Source organism: Oncorhynchus clarkii, unplaced genomic scaffold (assembly GCF_045791955.1).
Source record: "Oncorhynchus clarkii lewisi isolate Uvic-CL-2024 unplaced genomic scaffold, UVic_Ocla_1.0 unplaced_contig_3044_pilon_pilon, whole genome shotgun sequence".
NCBI lineage: Eukaryota > Metazoa > Chordata > Actinopteri > Salmoniformes > Salmonidae > Oncorhynchus > Oncorhynchus clarkii.
Window position 1 is genome coordinate 11,267 of NW_027259123.1, and position 20,526 is coordinate 31,792.

Sequence of the window (20,526 nt, forward strand, 5' to 3'; positions counted from 1 at the left end):
ACGTCACTACCCTTTTCTACATGAAAAAAAAAAAGTATTTTAGTTTAGTTTATTAATTCGACCATTAAAAAAAAAAAAAAAACAAGCACACGTAAAACTTAAAAGCCTTATACATGCACAAAATCGAGGTTAACGGGATTATTTCCATTGTGAGACAAGATGGCTAGAGAAGATCCAACACTGTATGGCAGTACTAACCACATGTAACGTTAGCAACAAGACCCTGGTGTTAATGTCTTGTAAATCGGGCTTTTTATTGTCACAACAACAACAAATGGTACAGACAGCGATACTATCCAACCACATTTAACAGTTAGGACACATTTCATGCATCCCGCTTGTGCCCGCCATGATGCTAAAGCTAACTAGCATAGCCACACTTTCCAGCCAGTCTATCCGGGTCCCACAGCCTCCAAAAACGGACAGAAATAACCTCGTATTTAACTCACCAGCCCCTCGATCTGAATCTGTTTCACGGGTGAATCTAAAGTTGCTCCCGGAGACGTGGAAGCCATCGGGGCGGTTGGTGTCGACGGTGTTTCCTTGCGAGTAGCCATTCTGAAACACGCCGAAAAAAAGAGGGAGGAAAGAGAGGGTGGGACATAGTGCACCGGCTTTCTACGCTTGGGGTAAATGGTTACATAATAAATAGTTCCGAGTGTAGAGCCATTATTCAGAGACTGGATACAGTCTTATCTACATACTGTAAGTAGTTCAAACACGATGTTATTGATTTATTGCTGCCATCACATAATTCATTTCACGAGGAAAAGATCTTCAACCTCTGTCCTTTCTATACTTTTTAACAGTAAATTGTCTTGTGCCTTTCACGAGCCTTTTGGGGCCCAAAGCAACATTTAGTTTCCCCCACCCCCAGCGATCAAAACATTTTAGCAGCCCCCCCCCCCCCCCTTTGACAGCGGTTAGGAAAAAATTACGTTTTAGAGTTAATTTCCTGCAATTGTACACATTTTGCCATGGGGCATAGAGAAGATGTTGCCGTTTTACATGTAAGCTTTTTATTTAACGAGGCCAGTCAGTTAAGAACAAATTCTTATTTACAATGACGGCCTACTCCGGACGACGCTGGGCCAATTGTACTCCGCCTTTGGGACTCCCAATCACGGCCGGATGGGATTCAACCTGGATTCGAACACGGGACTGTAGATGCAGTGCCTTAGACACTGCATAATAATGACGCCGAAGGAGATGGTTGTCGTTTTACGACCCCGTAACCGATATATATTTATTTGTTCTTTATTTGTAACTTATTTTGTACATAATGTTTCTGACGCGGTGTCTTATGACCGAAAGGAGCTTCTTGATATCAGGGCAGCGATTACTCACCTCGTACCGGAGGAATTCTTCAATGTGCCAGAATGACACAACTAGATGGAGGGGTTGCTAAGAGACAGATTGGATGAGTGGAATAATGTGTCAACGTGTGGTCCCACTGTGGTCTCCACCTCTTTAGAGGGCTTTGCCTCTACTGTTATGAAGAGAGAGAGAGAGACACAGAGAGAGAGAGAGAGAGAGAGAGAGGGAGGGAAGGAAGGAATTAAGGAAAGATGAAAGGAAGGAGGAGAGGAAGATAGGAAAAGGGGCTGAATGGATTTAAAATGTATTTATTTTTTGCGTTATTTGTAACTTATTTTGTACATAATGTTTCTGACGTGGTGTCTTATGACCGAAAAGAGCTTCTTGATATCAGGGCAGCGATTACTCACCTCGTACCGGAGGAATTCTTCAACGAGTCGGACGGAAACGATGACGTCATCCCCAACAGGGCACTCATCCCCGTATTTCGCAGGAGGAAAAGACGGAGATATCGTGGACGACGGTCCGGGTGCCTTGTAAGGATCCGTCTCAAAGAGGGTGATCTACATTTACCATCGGTCCTATTAGCCAACGTAGAATCAAATTAGAATCAAATAGACGAGCATGTATAACCTACCAACAGGACATTAAAAACTTGTCTCAGGATGGTAAGTTGGTGGTTGAAGATATCCCTCTAGTGGTGTGGGGGCTGTGCTTTGGCAAAGTGGGTGGGGTTATATCCTGCCTGTTTGGCCCTGTCCGGGGGTATCATCGGATGGGGCCACAGTGTCTCCTGACCTCTCCTGTCTCAACCTCCAGTATTTATGCTGCAGTAGTTTATGTGTCGGGGGGCTAGGGTCAGTCTGTTATATCTGGAGTACTTCTCCTGTCTTATCCGGTGTCCTGTGTGAATTTAAGTATGCTCTAATTCTCTCTCTCCTTTTCTCTCTTTCTGTCTCGGAGGACCTGAGCCCTAGGACCATGCCTCAGGACTACCTGGCTTGATGACTCCTTGCTGTCTCCAGTCCACCTGGTCGTGCTGCTGCTCCAGTTTCAACTGTTCTGCCTGCGTCTATGGAATCCTGACCTGTTCACCGGACGTGCTACCTGTCCCAGACCTGCTGTTTTCAACTCTCTAGAGACAGCAGGAGCGGTAAAGATACTCTAATGATCAGCTATGAAAAGCCAACTGACATTTACTCCTGAAGTGCTGACCTGTTGCACCCTCGACAACTACTGTGATTATTATTATCTGACCATGCTGGTCATCTATGAACATTTGAACATCTTGGCCATGTTCTGTTATAATCTCCACCCGGCACAGCCAGAAGAGGACTGGCCACCCCTCATAGCCTGGTTCCTCTCTAGGTTTATAATCTCCACCCGGCACAGCCAGAAGAGGACTGGCCACCCATCATAGCCTGGTTCCTCTCTAGGTTTATAATCTCCACCCGGCACAGCCAGAAGAGGACTGGCCACCCCTCATAGCCTGGTTCCTCTCTAGGTTTATAATCTCCACCCGGCACAGCCAGAAGAGGACTGGCCACCCCTCAGAGCCTGGTTCCTCTCTAGGTTTCTTCCTAGGTTTTGACCTTTCTAGGGAGTTTTTCCTAGCCACCGTGCTTCTACACCTGCATTGCTTGCTGTTTGGGGGGTTTTAAGCTGGGTTTCTGTACAGCACTTTGAGATATCAGCTGATGTAATAAGGGCTATATAAATACATTTGATTGATTCTACAGTTTATCATGAGATACTCTACCTCAGGCGAGCAAAACCTTAGACACTTCCTTAGATAGCGTGCACCAGCTGTTGTTTACATATATGCATAGTCCACCACTTTGAGATATCAGCTGATGTGAGAAGGGCTATATAAATAAATTTGACTGATATCTTATGTTTCACAGAGTCGCGGCTGAACAACATGATTAACATACAGCTGGCGGGTTTTAAACTTTTTCGTCAGGAGTCACGAGTGTCAACTGGTGTTGTATTCTAAACAGCAGGATTATTAAAGGGATACCTCGAGATTTTGGCAATGAAGTCCTTTATCTTCTTCCCCACAGTCAGATTAACTCGTGGATACCATTTTTTATGTCTCAGACTGTGTCCAGAATGAAGGAAGCATGCTAGCTGTTCCCATAGACTTCCATTCAATGCGCTAACGCTAGTTAGCAACTTTCCTTTGTTTTTCTTTAAATTGCGCACGGGACAAATCCATTTTGATTTGATTTCAAACTGCAGACATAAAAATGATATCCACGAATTCATTGGACTCTGAGGAAGTATGTAAAAAGGTTTCATTGCCAAAATATTTAAGCATCCCTTTAAGTTAGCCTCAACTTGTCAAGTCAGTTATTTTAAGTCCACATTTCTCTAAAATATTAAATCATTTCAAGTCATTTTGAACAGTCCGCTGGGCCAAGTCATTTTGAACAGTCCGCTGGGCCAAGTCATTTTGAACAGTCAGCTGGGCCAAGTCATTTTGAACAGTCAGCTGGACCAAGCCATTTTGAACAGCTGGACCAAGTCATTTTGAACAGTCAGCTGGGCCAAGTCATTTTGAACAGTCAGCTGGACCAAGCCATTTTGAACAGCTGGACCAAGCCATTTTGAACAGCTGGGCCAAGTCATTTTGAACAGCTGGACCAAGCCATTTTGAACAGTCAGCTGGACCAAGCCATTTTGAACAGTCAGCTGGACCAAGTCATTTTGAACAGTCAGCTGGACCAAGCCATTTTGAACAGTCAGCTGGGCCAAGTCATTTTGAACAGTCAGCTGGGCCAAGTCATTGATCTTGCTTTCGGGAACAGATGCTTGATCTCATTTCACCAGACTGAACGGTTCAGAGTGTGTAAACCAGGTAATTAAAACACTTTTATTTCAAATTCTTTACAGAAGTATCACAACAGCTAGTTAACCATAAGACTTAAAAACATGGGATCGTCAACTTTCATTGAAACATGTACAAGCGTCTAGTTTCTTTATGCAACAACAACAACAAAATAGCCGTGGAGGTACAAAACGCAACGGGAATAAATGGGCATTATTATACACCTAAACAATACAATTCAATGCTAGTCGTAATATAGCCAATTTATCAACAGAAATAACCTGTAAAAACAAAAAAAAATGATTTTTTTTTTTTTTAATATGAAAACCAGGATTTTATGTCAAGTGCAATTAGGAAGAACTCGAGGTGAAGAGCACTTATTCCATTTCTCTCATGATATAACAGTGCCTGTAAACAGCATGTATGTAAGCATACAAGACAAATGTTCTTACACAATTTTTTTGGGGGGGGAATTCTTGATTGGAGACTAAAATTTGATGAATCTTTTGATGAATTTGACCGTTACAGAGCAGTGGGACATGTATTGTTCCAACACCCCCCCCCCCCCCCCCCCCACCCCCCACCCCCCCAAAACAAACAACTAGTGTGGTCGGAAAGCTTTACAAAATGAAAAAAAAAAAAGGAACTTGACAGGAAATATAAATATACTGGATAAATGCATTTCTCACTTAAAAAAAACAACAATACTGCATGATTCAGTTGGTGGTAGATACAGTACAATCCTTTTCAAAGTTAGCATTTAGGACCCCCCCCCCCCCAACAAAAAAATGGCAAAAAAAAAACATACATAAAAATAGTGAAAAAGACATTTCCAAATGGCACCATATTCCCTATATAGTGCACTACTTTTGCCCAGAACCCTAGGAGGCTCTGGTCAAAAGTAGGGCGCTGTATAGGAACCAGTGCCATTTGGACCTCAGGCAGTGTCTAAACCAGGTGGAATCTTGGTCCGGCTGTAGCGACGATGTCACTGTAAGGCTCGGTCTGGTTGAGCTCGATGGCCTGCTGTTTCTTCAGGACCAGGAAACTGTAGAACTTGGCGGCCGCCTGCTTCTTGTTGTTGTCTCGGCACAGCTCCAACAAGCTGACCTGCTCGGCTCCCGTCTTGGCCATGACTCGCTGTAGAGAGGAGAGAACAGAGAGACCGTCACCTTACTGATCAATGGTCTGTTCAACCAGATAACAGACCGACCCAGGAGGTCGTCCAACCAGCTAGACAACAGACCGACCAGATATCATCAGATGTAGACATCAGATATCATCAGATATCATCAGATGTAGACATCAGCTATCATCAGATGTAGACATCAGCTATCATCAGATGTAGACATCCGATATTCTCCAACGACCTGTTTTCCATTACAGCAATTTTCCACATGGAAATGTAATATTCTGTACCTCTAATTTCCAACAGAACATTAGCATAGTTTGTTTGTTTGTTTACTTGAAGAAGTGAATAACAGGATATTTGTTTACCTGAAGGCCATGCAGCATCTGCTGGGTCCTCTTGTTCCACCTCTTCTCCTCCTGGTCCTGAGTTGGATCACCCTCCTCCTCCTGAAAACACACACACACACACACACACACTCTCTGAAAACATGCAGGACCTCAAGGCGTCTGGACACAGTCCATTCATCTCCAAAGGTATCATAGATGTGTATTACCCACAGATGTAACTTTTCCATCAGGCCAGTTGACGTCACATTGTTGACGTGTTTATCAAGCTACGGTTCAAGTTGACCCCAAGTGTGACGACATAAAAAAATATAAACATTCTTTACACATCTTCTGATCTTAACTTCTAATCAGTTATGTCACTCCATCTCCCCCCACTCTCTACCCCCCCCCCCCCCCAGTCTCTACCCCCTCCCCAACCCCCCAGGTCTCTACCCTCCTCCCCAACCCCCCAGGTCTCTACCCCCCCAGTCTCTACCCCCCCCCAGTCTCTACCCTCCTCCCCAACCCCCCAGGTCTCTACCCCACCCCCCAGGTCTCTACCCTCCTTCCCAACCCCCCAGTCTCCACCCTCCTTCCCAACCCCCCAGGTCTCTACCCTCCCCCCCAGGTCTCTACCCTCCTCCCCAACCCCCCAGGTCTCTACCCTCCTCCCCACCCCCCCAGGTCTCTACCCTCCTCCCCACCAACCCCCCAGGTCTCTACCCCCCCCCCCCCCCCCAGTCTCTACCCTCCTCCCCAACCCCCCAGGTCTCTACCCCACCCCCCAGTCTCCACCCTCCTTCCCAACCCCCCAGGTCTCTACCCTCCTCCCCAGGTCTCTACCCTCCTCTCCAACCCTCCAGGTCTCTACCCTCCTCCCCAACCCCCCAGGTCTCTACCCACCCCACCAACCCCCCAGGTCTCTACCCTCCTCCCCAACCCCCCAGGTCTCTACCCCCCACCCCCCAGGTCTCTACCCCCCACCCCCCAGGTCTCTACCCACCCCACCAACCCCCCAGGTCTCTACCCACCCCACCAACCCCCCAGGTCTCTACCCTCCTAAGTTGCCACCACTCACCTCCTCATCACTGTCATCCTTGTCCTTCTTCTCCTTGTCCAGCAGGTCCAGCTCAGGCACCAGCTGTGTGAGGTTGAGGCTCTCCTCTGGGGGCAGGTCTACCTGGGCCATGGAGAGGACCGACTGATCAGCCTGAGCTAACGAGAGGACTGAGAGATCAGCCTGAGGCTCCTGGGCTCCCATCTAAAAGGACGAGACGAGAGAGGGTTGTTGGATACACACACCAGAACAAGTCAGAGGGAAGACAAAACATCAACCATTTCATTACTGGTTGTTGAATACCTTTATTTACACCTTGCTGTCCTTGCTGGGGGGGGGGGGGGGGGGGGTTTACGCACATCGTTTAACATTATGTAAATTTAGCAGATGCTCTGATCCAGAGACTTTACTAGGTGCATCTGACTACAGTAGTTAAGACAACTAGTCACAGGAAATGGACAAAACATGAATGATTCCATTAATGGCTGGTTGGGGGGGGGGGGGAGGCTGATATCCCAGTCTCCTGAATGAAAGCAGCAGTACTCACAGGCAGGCCAGCCTCCTTGTGTTTGAGTCCGTGTGGGGTGGACGGTGGTGGCATGACAGTCTCATCCAGGGTGGTCCTACTCCCCTCCATGGCTGAGGCCTGCAGCATACTGGGTTCCTCCATGATGGTCTGGTCTGAGGAGAGAGAGACACAGGGTTGGTTTGATAATGACAGGTCTGGTCTGAGGAGAGAGAGAGACACAGGGTTGGTTTGATAATGACAGGTCTGGTCTGAGGAGAGAGAGAGAGAGAGAGAGACAAAGGGTTGGTTTGATAATGACAGGTCTGGTCTGAGGAGAGAGAGAGAGACACAGGGTTGGTTTGATAATGACAGGTCTGGTCTGAGGATAGAGAGACACAGGGTTGGTTTGATTATGACAGGTCTGGTCTGAGGAGAGAGACGGAGAAAACCTTCTCTGGGGTTAGTATATGAGGGGTGGGACAGGGAGAAATCCTCCTCTGGGGTTAGTATATGAGGGGTGAGACAGGGAGAAAGGCTCCTCTCTGGGGTTAGTATATGAGGGGTGGGACAGCCTCCTCTCTGGGGTTAGTATATGAGGGGTGAGACAGGGAGAAAGCCTCCTCTCTGGGGTTATTATATGAGGGGTGGGACAGCCTCCTCTCTGGGGTTATTATATGAGGAGTGGGACAGCCTCCTCTCTGGGGTTAGTATATGAGGGGTGAGACAGGGAGAAAGCCTCCTCTCTGGGGTTAGTATATGAGGGGTGAGACAGGGAGCAAGCCTCCTCTCTGGGGTTAGTATATGAGGGGTGGGACAGCCTCCTCTCTGGGGTTAGTATATGAGGGGTGAGACAGCCTCCTCTCTGGGGTTAGTATATGAGGGGTGGGACAGCCTCCTCTCTGGGGTTAGTATATGAGGGGTGGGACAGCCTCCTCTCTGGGGTTAGTATATGAGGGGTGAGACAGCCTCCTCTCTGGGGTTAGTATATGAGGGGTGAGACAGGGAGAAAGCCTCCTCTCTGGGGTTAGTATATGAGGGGTGGGTCAGCCTCCTCTCTGGGGTTAGTATATGAGGGATGGGACAGCCTCCTCTCTGGGGTTAGTATATGAGGGGTGAGACAGCCTCCTCTCTGGGGTTAGTATATGAGGGGTGAGACAGCCTCCTCTCTGGGGTTATTATATGAGGGGTGAGACAGGGAGAAAGCCTCCTCTCTGGGGTTAGTATATGAGGGATGGGACAGCCTCCTCTCTGGGGTTAGTATATGAGGGGTGAGACAGCCTCCTCTCTGGGGTTAGTATATGAGGAGAGAGACAGCCTCCTCTCTGGGGTTAGTATATGAGGGGTGGGACAGCCTCCTCTCTGGGGTTAGTATATGAGGGGTGGGACAGCCTCCTCTCTGGGGTTAGTATATGAGGGGTGAGACAGGGAGAAAGCCTCCTCTCTGGGGTTAGTATATGAGGGGTGAGACAGCCTCCTCTCTGGGGTTAGTATATGAGGGGTGAGACAGGGAGACAGCCTCCTCTGGGGTTAGTATATGAGGGATGGGACAGCCTCCTCTCTGGGGTTAGTATATGAGGGGTGAGACAGCCTCCTCTCTGGGGTTAGTATATGAGGGGTGAGACAGGGAGACAGCCTCCTCTGGGGTTAGTATATGAGGGATGGGACAGCCTCCTCTCTGGGGTTAGTATATGAGGGGTGAGACAGGGAGCAAGCCTCCTCTCTGGGGTTAGTATATGAGGGGTGAGACAGGGAGACAGCCTCCTCTCTGGGGTTAGTATATGAGGGGTGAGACAGCCTCCTCTCTGGGGTTAGTATATGAGGGGTGAGACAGCCTCCTCTCTGAGGTTAGTATATGAGGGGTGAGACAGCCTCCTCTCTGGGGTTAGTATATGAGGGGTGAGACAGCCTCCTCTCTGGGGTTAGTATATGAGGGGTGAGACAGCCTCCTCTCTGGGGTTAGTATATGAGGGGTGAGACAGCCTCCTCTCTGGGGTTAGTATATGAGGGGTGAGACAGCCTCCTCTCTGGGGTTAGTATATGAGGGGTGGGACAGCCTCCTCTCTGGGGTTAGTATATGAGGGGTGAGACAGCCTCCTCTCTGGGGTTAGTATATGAGGGGTGGGACAGCCTCCTCTCTGGGGTTAGTATATGAGGGGTGAGACAGGGAGAAAGCCTCCTCTCTGGGGTTAGTATATGAGGGGTGGGACAGCCTCCTCTCTGGGGTTAGTATATGAGGGGTGAGACAGGGAGAAAGCCTCCTCTGGGGTTAGTATATGAGGGGTGAGACAGGGAGCAAGCCTCCTCTCTGGGGTTAGTATATGAGGGATGGGACAGCCTCCTCTCTGGGGTTAGTATATGAGGGGTGGGACAGCCTCCTCTCTGGGGTTATTATATGAGGGGTGGGACAGCCTCCTCTCTGGGGTTAGTATATGAGGGATGGGACAGCCTCCTCTCTGGGGTTAGTATATGAGGGGTGGGACAGCCTCCTCTCTGGGGTTAGTATATCAGAGGTGGGAGGCTAAAGGAAACTTACCAATAACGTCCCTGCCAGACAGAGCCTCCTCTCTGGGCACCTCGGGGTTCTCCAGGTCCTTCAGGAACTCATCCAGACTATCAGCCTCTCCTCCCTTCCTCCTCTTCCTCATCTCATCGGGCACCAGAGGAGTCAGGCAGCGCGTGAACATCTGACAACACAGGACATATTTCAGTTAAAACCCATTCAACTTCAGGTGTCCCAGAGGGACAGTTAATGAGATCTCCGACACGTTCACCCCCTCCAGACTAAAGCTGCGTGCCCACCCCCTCCAGACTAAAGCTGCGTGTCCACCCCCTCCAGACTAAAGCTGCGTGTCCACCCCCTCCAGACTAAAGCTGCGTGTCCACCCCCTCCAGACTAAAGCTGCGTGTCCACCCCCTCCAGACTAAAGCTGCGTGTCCACCCCCTCCAGACTAAAGCTGCGTGTCCACCCCCTCCAGACTAAAGCTGCGTGTCCACCCCCTCCAGACTAAAGCTGCGTGTCCACCCCCTCCAGACTAAAGCTGCGTGTCCACCCCCTCCAGACTAAAGCTGCGTGTCCACCCCCTCCAGACTAAAGCTGCGTGTCCACCCCCTCCAGACTAAAGCTGCGTGTCCACCCCCTCCAGACTAAAGCTGCGTGTCCACCCCCTCCAGACTAAAGCTGCGTGTCCACCCCCTCCAGACTAAAGCTGCGTGTCCACCCCCTCCAGACTAAAGCTGCGTGTCCACCCCCTCCAGACTAAAGCTGCGTGTCCACCCCCTCCAGACTAAAGCTGCGTGTCCACCCCCTCCAGACAAGCTGACTCATCTATATCTAGTGAGATACAAGCTGAAAGGTAAATGGTTTCATGCATCTTAGTCGGTAACTGCAACTTCAAAAGGCCATTGTTCACATCTGTGTGTGTGTGTTCACGTCTGTGTGTTGATCTCCTCCTGTCTCTTACCTTCAGCAGTTTGCTGTTCCAGAGCGGCTGTGCGGGGAGAGAGAAGAGTTTCTCCACTCCTCCGGTCTCTTTCCACATCATCAGCTTCTTGGTGGGAGGGGCCAGGTCCAACGTGGTCACAATGTCCGAGTAGTCGCTGAGCTGGGCGCGGATCGACTTACTGTCCAGCTCCTTCAGGTTGTCGACAATCAGCTTCCTCTTCCTCTTCGCCTTGGTCTCTTTCACTGGACAGAGAAGTGTGGATGTCATTCTCTGACACTAGACAGAAGTGTGGATGTCATTCTCTGACACTAGACAGAAGTGTGGATGTCATTCTCGTTCACTAGACAGAAGTGTGGATGTAATTTTCGTTCACTAGACAGAAGTGTGGATGTCATTCTCTGACACTAGACAGAAGTGTGGATGTCATTCTCGTTCACTAGACCGAAGTGTGGATGTCATTTTCCCACAAAAACCCCTATTTCTTTAACATTTGGTTTGTTCCGCCACAGAGCGAGACGTTTGATAGGTTAGCTGAAACATTGGCAGAATAAAGAAGGTGATTCTTCGCCAGCAGGGGGCAGGTGTTTATTTCCGGGTTTCGTACGCAGACTGGAGTCATTCTAAGAAAGAGCGATTCTTCAAAAGCTCAAGTCCCCGTTGTGTCAATGTTCAACAATATCAATCAACTCTGTGTCGGCATTTCATTCCAGAGGCAACTCAAGTTATTCTCTTAGTTCCAGACAAGCGGAGACAACTCAAGTTATTCTCTTAGTTCCAGACAAGCGGAGACAACTCAAGTTATTCTCTTAGTTCCAGACAAGCGGAGACAACTCAAGTTATTCTCTTAGTTCCAGACAAGCGGAGGCAACTCAAGTTATTCTCTTAGTTCCAGACAAGCGGAGACAACTCAAGTTATTCTCTTAGTTCCAGACAAGCGGAGACAACTCAAGTTATTCTCTTAGTTCCAGACAAGCGGAGACAACTCAAGTTATTCTCTTAGTTCCAGACAAGCGGAGACAACTCAAGTTATTCTCTTAGTTCCAGACAAGCGGAGACAACTCAAGTTATTCTCTTAGTTCCAGACAAGCGGAGACAACTCAAGTTATTCTCTTAGTTCCAGACAAGCGGAGACAACTCAAGTTATTCTCTTAGTTCCCGACAAGCGGAGACAACTCAAGTTATTCTCTTAGTTCCAGACAAGCGGAGACAACTCAAGTTATTCTCTTAGTTCCAGACAAGCGGAGACAACTCAAGTTATTCTCTTAGTTCCAGACAAGCGGAGACAACTCAAGTTATTCTCTTAGTTCCAGACAAGCGGAGACAACTCAAGTTATTCTCTTAGTTCCCGACAAGCTGAGACAACTGAAGTGTTTTTCATTGTGTTTTTACAGAACTAGAGATTAAAAGTTCCCAACACCGCTTTGCTGGGAAGAAGGATTTGTTTGCATATTTTTGATACAGAAATGTAAATCAGATTTTCAACCAAAACCTAATATTAAATAAAGGGAACCAGAGTTTAGAAATAAATAAAATATATATATATATTTTTTTACACTAACAAAGTTATTCAACACCCAATTCCCCAGTGAAAAAGTAATTGCCTCCTTTACAACTCAATAAAACTTCAAATTTTAACCGTTTTCAACCAAACACTGCATTCCACAGTAAGAAACGTATACCAACAGTCAAGCGTGGTGGTGGTAGTGTGATGATTTTGGGGAGGCTTTGCTGCCTCAGGACCTGGACGACTTGCCTTAATAGAAAGAACCATGAATTAATTATCCTCCGTACCAGAGAGTTCTAGAATGTCTCTGTACCAGAGAGTTCTAGAATGTCTCTGTACCAGAGAGTTCTAGAATGTCACTGTACCAGAGAGTTCTAGAATGTCACTGTACCAGAGAGTTCTAGAATGTCACTGTACCAGAGAGTTCTAGAATGTCACTGTACCAGAGAGTTCTAGAATGTCACTGTACCAGAGAGTTCTAGAATGTCACTGTACCAGAGAGTTCTAGAATGTCACTGTACCAGAGAGTTCTAGAATATCAGGCCATCCGTCTGTGAGTTGATTTGACGTTTTGGAATGGCCTCGTCACAGTCCAGACCTAATCCCAATTTGAGAAGTTGTGGCAGGACTTGAAACGAGCAGTTCCATGATTGAAAATCCACAAATGTGGCTTAGTTAAAGGGGTTCTGCATGGAAGAACGGGCCAGAATTCCTCCACAGAGATGTGAGAGACTGATCAACAACTACAGGAAGTCATTGCTGCTAAAAAGGTGGCACAACCAGTTAGAGTGTAAGAGGGGGGAATGACCTTTATTGCATAAATTTGTTATTAATAAAATAAGTATACCCTTTCCTTGTTATTTGTGAACTCAGGTACCCTTTATCTAATATTTCATTTTGGTTGAAGATCTGATAATTCAGTATCAGAAATATGCACACAAAAATCATTTTTAATTTTTAAAAATCAGAAAAGGGGGCAAATACTTTTTCACAGCGTTGTATTTATAGCAGATTTACATTTTAACAGTCAATGAAATAGTGTTTTCGGTTGTGTTTCTACACTATTCTGACAGAGGAGAGCTGCTCACCAGACAAGCTGAGAGAAGTGTTTTCGGTTGTGTTTCTAAACTATTCTGACAGAGGAGAGCTGAGAGAAGTGTTATTGGTTGTGTTTCTAAACTATTCTGACAGAGGAGAGCTGAGAGAAGTGTTTTCGGTTGTGTTTCTAAACTATTCTGACAGGAGAGCTGAGAGAAGTGTTATTGGTTGTGTTTCTAAACTATTCTGACAGAGGAGAGCTGAGAGAAGTGTTTTCGGTTGTGTTTCTAAACTATTCTGACAGGAGAGCTGAGAGAAGTGTTATTGGTTGTGTTTCTAAACTATTCTGACAGAGGAGAGCTGCTCACCAGTGATGTCGATGGGCTCCAAGGCAAAAGCCTCCTCCTCATTGTGGACCAGAGTGGTCTGTTCCGTCTGGTCCTGCATGGCCGGCAGGGGCTCGACTGGGCCGGAGTCGGGACTGTCTGGACCCGCTGTGGGACAACAACACACCTTAATACACACAGTAGGAGTGATGACAGCAGTAATTCTCTTCTAGGTCGTTTTAATGGTGTCAAGGTTAAGTCGATAATAACAAGCTTCTAGGTCGTTTTAATGGTGAATTGTTATCGATTACCCAAACACACAAGCTTGTGATCCGGGTAGTGTTCAGTAGGGAGAAAACGTTTTGAAACAGGGAGGTTACAACCTGAACTTGTCAAATGAGAACACAGGTGTTTTGTTTTCTGCTGGGAAATGTATTTGCTACGGTACGCCCTAATGAACAACACACTGACACGTTATCCCAGAAAGAGAGAAAGATCAACAGGTTTTAAAATGACCACATCGGTCTGGGTAATGAACGCACGTGACTGTAGGTTGTCGAAGTCGTCCTCATCGTCTCCATGGTCTGGGGGAATCACGCTCTCTGTGATGGCTGGAGGGTCGTCAAATATACCACCCCCATCCTCCTGGGACAGTAGTTTATCCACTGGACAAACGAGACAACACACGGTTCAGGCTCCGGGACAAACCATTTGGAGGGGGGGGGGTGACTGTCGTCAACACATCACTCTGAATTTAGAATAGTACTATATTAATCCTTCACACAAACACACAGCTTAGAGCACAGAGACAGTCAACACTATGGGGCGGTATCCCAGCATTCCCCTCCCTCCCTAAGAACACAGAGACAGTCAACACTATGGGGCAGTTTCCCAGCATTCCCCTCCCTCCCTAAGAGCACAGAGACAGTCAACACTATGGGGCAGTTTCCCAGCATTCCCCTCCCACCCTACCCAACATTCCCCTCCCTAAGAGCACAGACAGTCAACGCTATGGGGCGGTTCCCCAGCACCCCCCTCCCCTCCTCCTACCCAGCACTTCCCCTCCCTCCCTACCCAGCACTTCCCCTCCCTCCCTACCCAGCACTTCCCCTCCCTCCCTACCCAGCACTTCCCCTCCCTCCCTACCCAGCACTTCCCCTCCCTCCATCCTCCTACCCAGCATTTCCCCCCCTCCATCCTCCTACCCAGCACCCCCCCCCTCCCAGCACCCCCCCCCCCTCCATCCCAGCATTCTCCCCTCCCAGCACCCCATCCCAGCATTCCCCCCCCCCCCCCTCCTCCCTACCCAGCATTCCCCCTTCGTTGTTCTCCATGGTGTCTCCAAAGTCGTCGTACTCCAGGTGGTTGGACTTGTCCGGCAGGTGAGCAGGCCCAGGCTCTGCCTCCAGCAGCAGATTGGAGGCTGTCGCTCCATGGATGATGTCCTCTTCAAAGCCTCCCTCTACCCTCATCATCTCACGGTCATCCATGCCAAAGTCAGCTGGGAGCGCGGGAGGGACACAGAGGGTTGTTACAATTACATGGAAAGCCAATGGCAAAGAGATGGGATCTAAGGTAATATTCATGAGAAGGTCTGATTCTAACTAATCTAGTTAGCATTATGAGAATGTCTCCAGCTAAGTAGCCTAGTTAGCATTATGAGAATGTCTCCAGCTAAGTAACCTAGTTAGCATTATGAGAATGTCTCCAGCTAAGTAACCTAGTTAGCATTATGAGAATGTCTCCAGCTAAGTAGCCTAGTTAGCATTATGAGAATGTCTCCAGCTAGGTAACCTAGTTAGCATTATGAGAATGTCTCCAGCTAAGTAGCCTAGTTAGCATTATGAGAATGTCTCCCGCTAGGTAACCTAGTTAGCATTATGAGAATGTCTCCAGCTAAGTAGCCTAGTTAGCATTATGAGAATGTCTCCCGCTAGGTAATCTAGTTAGCATTGAGAATGTCTCCAGCTAAGTAGCCTAGTTAGCATTATGAGAATGTCTCCCGCTAGGTAATCTAGTTAGCATTATGAGAATGTCTCCAGCTAAGTAGCCTAGTTAGCATTATGAGAATGTCTCCCGCTAGGTAACCTAGTTAGCATTATGAGAATGTCTCCCGCTAGGTAACCTAGTTAGCATTATGAGAATGTCTCCAGCTAAGTAGCCTAGTTAGCATTATGAGAATGTCTCCCGCTAGGTAACCTAGTTAGCATTATGAGAATGTCTCCCGCTAGGTAACCTAGTTAGCATTATGAGAATGTCTCCCGCTAGGTAACCTAGTTAGCATTATGAGAATGTCTCCCGCTAGGTAACCTAGTTAGCATTATGAGAATGTCTCCCGCTAGGTAACCTAGTTAGCATTATGAGAATGTCTCCCGCTAGGTAATCTAGTTAGCATTATGAGAATGTCTCCCGCTAGGTAATCTAGTTAGCATTATGAGAATGTCTCCCGCTAGGTAATCTAGTTAGCATTATGAGAATGTCTCCCGCTAGGTAATCTAGTTAGCATTATGAGAATGTCTCCCGCTAGGTAATCTAGTTAGCATTATGAGAATGTCTCCAGCTAGGTAATCTAGTTAGCATTATGAGAATGTCTCCCGCTAGGTAATCTAGTTAGCATTATGAGAATGTCTCCCGCTAGGTAATCTAGTTAGCATTATGAGAATGTCTCCAGCTAGGTAATCTAGTTAGCATTGAGAATGTCTCCCGCTAGGTAATCTAGTTAGCATTGAGAATGTATGACTTAGTTTTAGATTTGCATATTCATGAACCAGTTTGGTTTTTACAGGGGAAATGCAATGTTGTGTATTATGAACATGACTTGCTGTTGCATATTCAGTAGCGATCCAAAACCCAGTTAAAAGATATTCTCAGGTACTTTGTATACTTTTCAGCCAGTAGTTCTGAAAGTAGCACACGAGCCAAAAGCGGCCCACAAAAATGTGCATAATACATCACAAACGTGCTGATATGTGCACAACGTCGTTGCTCTCTCTCTCTCTCTCTCCCTCTGCTGTGTCCACTGGGCCGTTGAGCCCGCCCTGGATAACGCTGGGCAGGCCTCTGGCTAGCTGTCACTCAAATGGGAGGAGCCGAAGCTCATTGGCTAGAACTAAAATTGCTAGGGGGCTGGCCCACATGGGGGAGATGTGCCATGCCAAATTTACCTTACAGTTTATAAAAATAAATAAAAAAATATGTTTTAAAGTTGCTTTGAAACTGGGGATTTCACAGCTAATTGAGGTATGAGTAATTCTGCTCATAGATTATGCAAAATGGAAGGAGCTGAAGCTCATTGGCTAGAACTGAAATTGCTAGGTGGCTGACCGGCCCACGTGGGGGAGATGTAAACTCCACATTGACATCAAGCCAAAGACGGGAGGTTAAATAAATATACACACTTTCTTGGTCGCCAAAAATACCGGAGCACGTCGAACAAAAGCCAGGAATATTGACAGACAGCTCCTTACCAAAGTCATTGTCCTGCATGAGGCTGAGGTTCCCCACCTCCTCCCTCATGGTGATCTCCTCCACTCTGCTCTGGTTCAGGGTGAACTGCTGGGCGACGTCTATGTCGCTGTGGAAACAACCGGCAGTGTCAACGTTTCAACACAGTTCGTTATAGCGCTGCATAATCACCCGTTCCTTATGTCAGATAGCAGAGTACAATCTGTATTTGGTTAGGAAGGGACGGGGGCACCTAAAATTAGGAGGATACTTGTTTGGTGATTTGCATCCTCATTAGTTGCCTGTTACAAAAGCAACAGTCCTCTTCCTGGGAGGGCTGTGTAGGGTCGTATTGGGAGGGAACTTCCTCCATAGACACACATATACATATACACACACATACACACATACATACATATATACACACACACACACACACATATATATGTATGACTTACTCAAGGTCAGGTAAGGGTTGGTCAAAGTCGTGGAAATCCTCCGGCAGGGTGATAGCGTTGTAGGCAGCCTCTCTGTTCTCCTCTGGCAGATCCACCACACCTGGGGGGCAGCCAGACAGAGTGGTGAGCAAATAAACCAAAAAATCAGTAAGACTAGGATCACCAGCCGCTCAAACTCCTGATCTCTTCAAGTTTAGTCCTAGTCAAGTACCTGGTCTGAAAGCCACGTTGAGGAAGCTTATTCCTAGTCACATAATAAGAGCCAAGCTACGCACCTGGTCTGAAAGCCATCTTGATCTTGATGAAGGCTTCATTACAGTCAGCCAGGAGGTACTTGGCCTTCCTGTTGTAGATCCTCACCACACCGAGCAGGAGGTGACCTGAGGTCCTCAGCGCCATCTTCACCTAGGGGGAGGAGACAGAACCATGGGTGTATTCAGTGTGGTGAAATGTTATGAACGCTGTTGAAAAAGAATGAAGAGAGACGATATGATTCCCTATTCTATCTGACAATCATGTCTGGTCTACAAAATAGACTTCTAGTTTGAACGTTGCGTAACGATGTGCCCTCCTGAACAGGTCCCATGGATCACATCAGGGAGGAGACGTCATAGGTAACATTACATCATCATCGGCCGAAGAACAGTCGACCGCAAGCATCATCCAGTAGCTGTGGTCACTACCAAGGTATGTTACTTGATGTGGGTAACATGCATGCTGCCTCAGTCAATCAGCCTGGTTCTAATCTGGTCACTACCTAGTTCCATCATTAGACCCATACCTACTTCTTCCACACGTAGATCTGAAACTATTGGATTGGCCAATCCGCTTTTCCGCTTACCTTGGGGCAGATAATGCTCTCCACACTGCTCTCTAGGTTACATTCAAACACATGAGCCTTGGTCAGCTTCTTGTCCCAGTGGGCCGCTAGCCAGATCTTGGCCAGAGGCCCACGTTTGGACAGGACAAAGTGGGCGTAGAACATTGCCCCGGTTGGTTGCTAGCTCTTGAAGAACCGGGGGTAAGAGCACCTGGAATAGAGAAAGACGTATTTGAAAGCTTTATGGTATGTGATGGTATGTGAAATAGCAACTTTCTCAAAATGTTTAGGTAGCTAAGCTTTTGGGAAGAAAATTCTACATGCAAAATAGACGGTAGTTGTAGCTAATATCAACTAATATCAACAAATGAAATGTGTAGTTTTGGATTGAAAATAAGACTCATTCACGACTCTTTTGACTTTTTGGATGATAGGAGACCAATAATCAGAAATATCTGCCTTGCAATCTAATAAATAACTTAAGGTAGCTAATTATTGTACTGGTTGAAACGGGATTTATATAGTTAGCAGCTCATATTCAAGTACTGGTGGACTTGCGAGTTAAAAGTTGTCCGGAAAAAAAAATCTGCTACTTGGGGCTTTGATTGAACATGGCTAGGCTAGCATGCTAACCTGCTAGCTCACGTTAACTGTTCAGTTAGCAAGAGAGCTAGTTAGCTAGCTTGAAATCCTAGCAACAATTTCGGAAAATCTATCAAAGTAAACAAAATAAGAAGATAAGCATGATAACACATCATCATAACTGATCATAATAGTGGGATGCATCATTTCACGCTAACTAGCGACGGTGCTGAGCGTGCGTGCATTAACTGCAAACACTTTTTCCCCCCCGGTAGCGGTTAGCAGGCGCGCTAGTTGGTAGGAGGGCCCCGGTACAGAAAGCATCGGCGTGCACGCTAATTTCTCATCACAAAACTCACAAATCTTTATTTTTTTTCATAAAGTAAAATATATTTAACTTACCGATTGTACCCCCCCTTTCAAAATAAATATCAATGATTATGCAATTACTCCCAGCGATTGTCTCTTCCTGTTGTACTCATGAAAAGAGTCAAGATGGCGCCAGTAGACTTCCTCCCGCTCAGTGTCCTTTTAAAATCAGCAGGATGTTTACAGCCCGAAACATGGCGAAGGGAGGAGTCTGCTCGTGTTGACAGTCAGCTGCAAATGGCAAATGCATTGACCAATGAAAGCGGGCGAGATTGTTTAAATTCGATTATTGCAAAAATAAAATATGCAATCTGATTAATTCAAGTGTGTTTGTTGTGTACGAAATGGGCATGCACTATCTACTGTAAAATCGCTCTGGATAACAGACAAAAAAATGTATGTGTGTGAAAGATAGAGAAGGACGAGATGCTTTGCTCCTGAGCCAGACTTTAAAATGTACGGATTCGATTAGCCAAGGGGCACCAGTCTATGGCCCGTGACTTGAACGGGCAAAAGTAAATGTAATAAATGTTTATAAATTTCTCATGCGCCGACCGTGAAATGCTTATGTACAAGCCCTTTCCCAACAATGCAGGGTTAAAAAGTAAAAACAATGAGCAAAAAAGGTAACAGTAACACTGTGCAGGGGTACCAGGTAGTAATGAGACTATATACAAGGAGTACAGAGTCACTGTGCAGGGGTACCAGGTAGTAATGAGACTATATACAAGGAGTACAGAGTCACTGTGCAGGGGTACCAGGTAGTAATGAGACTATATACAAGGAGTACCAGTATATAGTCACTGTGCAGGGGTACCAGGTAGTAATGAGACTATATACAAGGAGTACAGAGTCACTGTGCAGGGGTACCAGGTAGTAATGAGACTATATACAAGGAGTACCAGTACAGAGTCACTGTGCAGGGGTACCAGGTAGTAATGAGACTATATACAAGGAGTACCAGTATATAGTCACTGTGCAGGGGTACCAGGTAGTAATGAGACTATATACCAGGAGTACCAGGACAGAGTCACTGTGCAGGGGTCTGAGGTAGTTGTGGAAATATGTACAACTAGGTAGGGGTAAAAGTGACTAGGCAATCAGGATAGATAATGAACAGAGTAGCAGCAGCATATGAGAGTGTGAAAGAGTGTCTATGTGAGGGTGTGTGTATGTGGCATCAATATGCGTGTGTGTGTGTGTGTGTGTGTGTGTGTGTGTGTGTGTGTGTGTGTGTGTGTGTTGGAGTGTCAGAGCGTGGCGCTTGCAACACCAGGGTTGTGGGTTCGATTCCTACCGAGGACAATTATAAAGATGTATGCATTCAATACTGTAAAACGCTAATACGTTTGTTTCATCACAAAAAAGTAA

General features: G+C 46.8%; 1 protein-coding gene across 1 annotated transcript; it reads right to left on the reverse strand.

The window, feature by feature from the left end:
- Positions 1-4,164: 4,164 nt before the first annotated feature.
- LOC139399576 (double-strand-break repair protein rad21 homolog A-like) lies at positions 4,165-19,325 on the reverse strand. The gene is made up of 14 exons (XM_071144938.1): positions 19,189-19,325; positions 18,226-18,415; positions 17,660-17,789; positions 17,385-17,484; positions 16,950-17,056; positions 14,789-14,983; positions 14,025-14,147; positions 13,525-13,650; positions 10,633-10,856; positions 9,704-9,854; positions 7,210-7,343; positions 6,684-6,866; positions 5,645-5,725; positions 4,165-5,287 (listed from the first exon to the last, which is right to left on the reverse strand). The coding sequence occupies exons 2-14, from the start codon at positions 18,367-18,369 to the stop codon at positions 5,096-5,098; spliced, it is 1,890 nt and encodes a 629-aa protein (XP_071001039.1). The 5' UTR covers positions 18,370-18,415; positions 19,189-19,325; the 3' UTR covers positions 4,165-5,095.
- Positions 19,326-20,526: the final 1,201 nt, after the last annotated feature.